General features: G+C 39.6%; 1 protein-coding gene across 1 annotated transcript in view; it reads left to right on the top strand.

The window, feature by feature from the left end:
* The window catches only part of LOC109288866 (cat eye syndrome critical region protein 5 homolog), a 47972-nt gene that overhangs the window by 9421 nt on the left and 32192 nt on the right, over nucleotides 1-6359 (top strand). The window contains exons 3-4 of the mRNA XM_019504619.1: nucleotides 689-801; nucleotides 4772-4865. Coding sequence (XP_019360164.1) covers nucleotides 689-801; nucleotides 4772-4865 — 207 coding nt within the window. The remainder of the gene's footprint in view (nucleotides 1-688; nucleotides 802-4771; nucleotides 4866-6359) is intronic.

The raw sequence follows: 6359 nt of genomic DNA, 5'->3' as shown, positions 1-6359 counted from the left end.
TGCTGGGTTCTTGTCTCTGTTCCTGGGTGAGGTCTGTGGTTCCTGGATGAATCAATGCGAGGTGATGGCCTGGTCATTACAGGCCATTCAGTAGAGGCCTGCTACTATTGTATTTCAATCATTCCCAATCACGCACATTCATCCGGGAACCAATTTACCTGGGAGGGGTACATGAATCATACAGTTGCAACACAGGGGGTGCCCAGGCAGAGGACACAAGATGGAGGCTTGACATACAAAATGGAAACTTGACATGACTTATGCTAACTTGCATATATAGGCCTAAAACAGTAATCGGACAATATAAAAGCAGTACAAACATAATAATTATCAGTTATAAAACAGTGGGTATCAATATCAAAATAGCAGGAAACTTATTTGCAAAGAGGGGAGAGAAAAATAAAACTTACTACCTAAAATAAAATGTTAAAGCTTATCCTACATCTTAGCTTACTTATACTTATCTATAGGGAATAGAGAGGGAGAGAAAAAGTCAGAAATGGTTGGGGAAGGGGAGGGAATGCATTTTAAAATAAATAAAAAAAGAAAAACTGGGGGTTTTGCTACATGGTAATGAAATCAGAAACCACTGACATCAGTGTATTGATCACCCCTGTACATGTTTTTTCAGCCTAAAATAAAAAATGCATTTGAAAGAAATGGTGTGTTCTTATTTTATCCCAAACAGATTTCACAAGACCAGGTCATGCTGTCTCATAGTCCTTTGAGAATGTTCAAACGTTATCATGACAAATGCGTTCTTGTGTCTGGGCAAGGACCACTTCTTGATATTGCCAATTGGTATCCTTTTAAAAGAACATTTTATGTTTTTAAGTATTTTCATTCATCTAGTTCATCTTTTTCGGTGAAATGTTAAAATGTATTTTAGACAATGTTAGAAACTGAACGCAGTGTTTGTTTCTTTGTTCAAAACTGCTAACATTGTTGGTATGGTGCAGTACCTTTTTGTTGTTGTTTTGTTTTTCCCCCTTCTTTACTTAACCTTTTTTGTACCAGGGTACAGAAGTACTTGAACTTGTATGAAAATGACTAATCACTTCTTAAGGCACTGCCCTGAGGATGAATCTTGGGATATTGATATCTGGTAACTAGGAATGTATTTCCAGAACCATTTGACAGGCCTATTCTTGAAATAAACTTGCTTTTAACACATTTCCTTTCTTGGGTTATATAGTTTATCCCTAATGACTTCAATTTTCAGAGTTAATTTCTCTAAAAGGGATTTTATGCTGTGAAGTCTGTCTTCAAGTTTGAAACTTCCCTTAAAAAGCAATATTTTTTGTTTCTTTTCTGGGAATTTGCATTAATGTTTAATTGAAAATAATGAGATGCCCAAAGGGGAGCTCTAGACCAGTGGGGGCAAAACCTATTTGTGGCAGGCTTGCCACAATTGGCCTTGAACCCTTTCTAAGTGCAACTCCAATCTCCTTTCCCTTCCTGATCTACTGCTCTGCATTCTGCTTCTTTCCTTGTTTTCCCTGCCTGATCTACTATTTTTCTTTCTGCTTCCTGTCTTATCCACTGCTGTGCTGCCTGTTCTCTCCCCAGTCTGCTGCATGCACACAAAGGCTTCTTGTGGCACCCATGCCATAGGTTGGCCACTCCTGCTTTAGACCATTCTAATCCTTTTGTATGGCAGGCATTGTCTTTACCAATTTTGCATACAATATTATAAGGTGGTATTATGCATTTTACCTTTCATGACAGGACTATGTATAGTAAAACATGATTGTCTGACACTGCAGAGGCTAAGTATTTCTTACGATTCAGTGACTTTCAAATCTCTGTTCTATTTAAAATGTGGAAGTGTAGATAAGACTCTCAGTTTCAGGGCTAGTTACACTACTGAAATCCCAATGTGCCTCCTGCCATGACACATGTGCATGGCAGGAGGTGCGATTGTGGGATCATGCATTGATTAGATCCTGTCGCCTTATCACTGGTGCAGGGGGAATCCAGAGTCATGATCCCAGGCCCCCCCCCCATGCCAGCTTCCATGACTGTGGGGCTCACAGCATGGGCAGTGCTGGGAATGCTGCCACCATTGCGAGCCTTATCAGGACATCAGGGGCAGTTCTGTTGGCTGCAGGGCTGGCCGTGGGGATGGCAATGTCCAGCAGTGGAAAGAATGCTTCCACTGCTGCAAGCCCAGCAGCTGATGAGGCTCGCAGCAGCAGCAGTTCTGGGAATGCTGGTGGTGCATCCCTTTGGCTGGGAGCCCCTCAGGTGATGGGGCTACCAGCCAGAGGGGAGTACTTAGCCACAGGTTTAATTAATGGCATGATTAGAAACAGCTGTAAATTTGTTAACATTTTTTGTGAAATAACTTTGTATCTTATTGCTTGATTTGTCATTCCCGTAGTTGGTTAAACATATATCTTGAGTCACAGTTTAAGGTATGGTTAATTCGTTAATCTCACTTTAAGTATAATGTGTAGAGGGGGCCCTAGAGCAGGTAATGGTACCACCCACCAGAAGAACATTCTTCACGTTATAAATAAGACACACCTGGTACCCATCTCTTGTGGGAGGGAAAGCATTTTGGGCTATTCTGCTTGTTTCCTGGAAAACTTCAGCTCTCAGAGTTAATTTCTCTAAGAGTGTTTTTTACATTGGAAAATAACTAATGGTGACATAATGTTTAAATAGCTTCCCTGCTTGTTATCAGAATCCTATCTACTGTGCTTACTGGATAAAATGTTATATGACTCTGCATTCCTGGTAGTCCTGCAAAAGCAGTGCATCAGAGAGTAAGAGAAGCTCTGTTCTGCATGTGTTTTAACAGAACTGTTGGCTAAATACAAGTTACAGCTAGACCAAATATGCACACACCTTGAGGACAAGAGGGTTGCATGAGTGACACTGAGAACATAATTAAGGAATCTACATAGATATAGCTAAGGCCATCACGTGATCTGAGCACCCCAGAACATTTATGCTTGGTGATGTTTATGAAGAAAGTAATTTTATAATTAGTCTTTTTATATATGCGTTGAATCTGACATGATCTCCAAATTCAGTACCTTCTCACTAAATTAAAATTTTCATTAAAACTTTAAAAACAGATGTTCAGATTGGAATTTTATTTAAACAAGACAAAATATGCTTGATACTTTGCTTACATTATCCATTTGAAAATTTAAAGCTAGTTACCAAGAATACTCTTTGGACAGCTATAAACATTCAGGCATAGTAAGAAACAGCATGATAGGATCTCTTACATTAGTTTTCAAATTCATGATTGTATCTACAATATAAACCTCAGGTATAATTAGACTTATACTGAACATGTACTTTCAAAGATTTTAAAATCTTTATGAATGACTGAAATCCTGGTATGAAAGGGAGGATTTTTTTGTGTGGTTATATCTTTTTATTGGACCAAGTGCATGGTTGGAATAACATTGGACAAGCTTTTGAATATAAGACATACTTCATCAGGAAGAAACAAATGGTCAGCTTTTTAAATAGTTTTTGATCCTTCTTGTATTTTTGCATATGTTTGAGGGCAGGTTTTGCTAGTACTGAGCATTGGATGTTTGTACTATTCATAAACAAACAAGTGTTCTTTGAATTACTCCATTAAGGTTTAGATTTAATGGAATTCTGTTTCTTAAGGGTATTGCTATGAAAATTAGAAGATTGCTTCATGATCTCATTCAGTATAGGAGGTTTTTCTTTCCCTTTCCTCTTTAAATTTTTTCCCCCCACTTCTAAGGTGCAATTAATTGTTTCTTAAGGTACAGATAAACAGCGCCCATTGAAGCAGACCAGTTGTGCTGGGACAAATCCTGATCAGCTTCATTGGGTGAAATGCATGTCCCTTGTTATCCTACCCTCTTTATCCTGTGGGACAACAGGCAATGTGTTCTGTGCTTGCAGATGTGCCCTGTGGGGAACCTCCAGGGCACATCTCTGCAAGCGGGGAGAGCTGGATCCTGTGTAGTCATGGGGCTGGGACTGCCAGTCTGCTGATCCAAGCCTGGGACCACACTGGAGTGTAGACACATTCCCTGGGAATCCCAAATGGGGAAATCCAGGCAGGCACTTTTGAGGTTCCAGGGACCCCAGGAATTCCTGCTCCTGGGGTGTGCAGGATTGGGCTCCAGGAATGCCAGCTGGGTAGGCTGAAGAGTGCAGGCAGTCCCAGGCTGCCTGTGCTTTTCCATCTTAAAACAGATGCCAGCCACAAGACAGCAGCACAACACACACCTATGTCATGGCCACAGATTTGGGGTATTTTTGTCATGAAAAGGAGCACCAAGATCTGTTTGGCATTTGTGCCCCCATGAACATTTTTGTGGAGGCACAAAGGCTACATCTTTTCATATCCATAATTTCCTTCTATCAAAATCTAAATACTCAACTAGCCAAAATATGATTTACAAATAACATTTTACAATGGTTATTTAGCTATAACTTCTGATGAACTTCAGGGCTCCCTTTTAAGCAAATGCAAAATAAGATGTTATAGTGATGTTGGGTTCTGAAATGCATGCTTTTTTCCACTTCTGTCTATGTGAGCTGTCCTAGTAAAGCTACAAAGCAAGCCCAAATCCAAGTGAAGTAACTTCTTTCATGATATAGATTAAAATGAAGTTAGGGTCTCTGACTTCTTGTATTGTGTTCTCATGTAATTTGTGTTGCCAGGATTGTAACTTGATATATTTCAATTTGTTGACTTTATGTTCTTAATTTTAAGATATAGAAATATGTATGTATTTTTGTGTCCTTAACTGGAGTTTTACAGTTTGGGTTTTTGTCGGCCTGTTACTATTGATATGCTACGGGAGATGTACCCTTTGCTGGATATGGTGGACCATGACAGAAGGCCTAAAATTTTGGTGAGTATTTATATTGAAACTTTTCTGTGACTGTTGGTTAATACTCAGTATTGTCAATGACTACTTAGTAGCATTAGTTTATTCTCTTTTGTATTGTGCTTTTGAATTTGATTTCTACCTCAGTTTTTGGTTCACTGCAGTGCTAAAGCTGTTGAACAGATTTTTCGAATAGGTCATCTTGTCACTAGGATTCACATTGACTCAGCAATTGAATACTCAATTGCAGCTTTTGATCTATAACCTAGTAGATTGATAATGCCCTCATCTGCCTTCTGTACCTGTGGCAAGTTAAAGTGTGTGTCTGTTGTTTCAGACTTTGTCTGGTAGTTTTATGTGAATTTGTTCTTGAAGTTCAGAAGAACAGGTTAAGACAAATGCTTGTCTAGAAGGGCTTAAAAAGGGATGGTCCTGCTTTAATAAGTAGGGGCTTGGACTAGATGACCCTGAGGTTCCTTCCCGCCTTACTTATCTATAGCAAAATACATACAAAAAACATTAGATTTTGTTCAGTTGCCTAATAAACTTCCCAGTATAGCAGACTTCATGTTTTCTGAAGAAAAGCGGAAGGAAGGTTATTTTTTTTCTTCCATGCAGGATTGTGACAATATTGGTAAGTTATTACTGCTAGGTTGTGTGGTTAGTGATTTGTTATATTCCTTCCAAAGGCATTGCTTACTTGCTTACCCCATAAGCTGTAACAGAACTGATTATACTGGCATATGTAAGCTTTCCTGATTTAAATTACCTTTAACTGAAATGGGACAGGAGGCTCACAGGCTTGCTTAATGAAGCCCTCTGTTTATTTGTAGCATACTAGGATATACTATTATCTCTTGCATACAGTGCCTCCCCCCACCAAATAAAAACTAAAATGCACCTTGTTTTTAGAACGCAGAATATATAGGGTAAAAGACTTTCTGGAGCCCTGGCTGACTGTGGCAGAGTAAGTCTTTCTTACACAGTGTTCAAGAAGTACAAGAAACTGCCTGGTGTGGCAGGGAATTCCTGCTCCCTCATCCAGACTGTCTCCTGGCATGCCACAATTCCTGAAACAGTCTGGGTTCCCAGGGGGACTTACTGTGTCATGTGAGGTTAGGCCCCAGCCACTTGCAAAGGTAGTAGCAAGATTGACAGTATTTTATTGTAAATAGCTTTTTATATGCATTTCTGTAAGTGAAGCATCATTTCCACATCAAAAGCCTTATCAAAATACTGTCAGCAGCTCACTTGCTGCTTCAGCTACAAGTGACAGTGCTCAGCCCTTATTATGGCTGAAAGGGTTAACAAACCAAACACAAGTGGCAGGCATCTTGGCAGCTGCATCTTGTCTCCAGGCTTGCTTCTTTTCTAGCAAAAAAAGGACAGCTTCTCTGCTTAATCGTAGAGAAGTAGAGATGGAAGATACATCCAGAGGTCACCTCCAGCCCCTTGCCTGAGGAAGAATTATCCCTATCCAACCATCCTATATAATCCATAATCTAAAATCTACATAAA

Source organism: Gavialis gangeticus, unplaced genomic scaffold (genome assembly GCF_001723915.1).
Source record: "Gavialis gangeticus isolate Ggan-Ray unplaced genomic scaffold, GavGan_comp1, whole genome shotgun sequence".
In the NCBI taxonomy this organism is placed as follows: Eukaryota; Metazoa; Chordata; order Crocodylia; family Gavialidae; genus Gavialis; species Gavialis gangeticus.
This window is presented reverse-complemented; position numbering and strand designations above follow the sequence as displayed.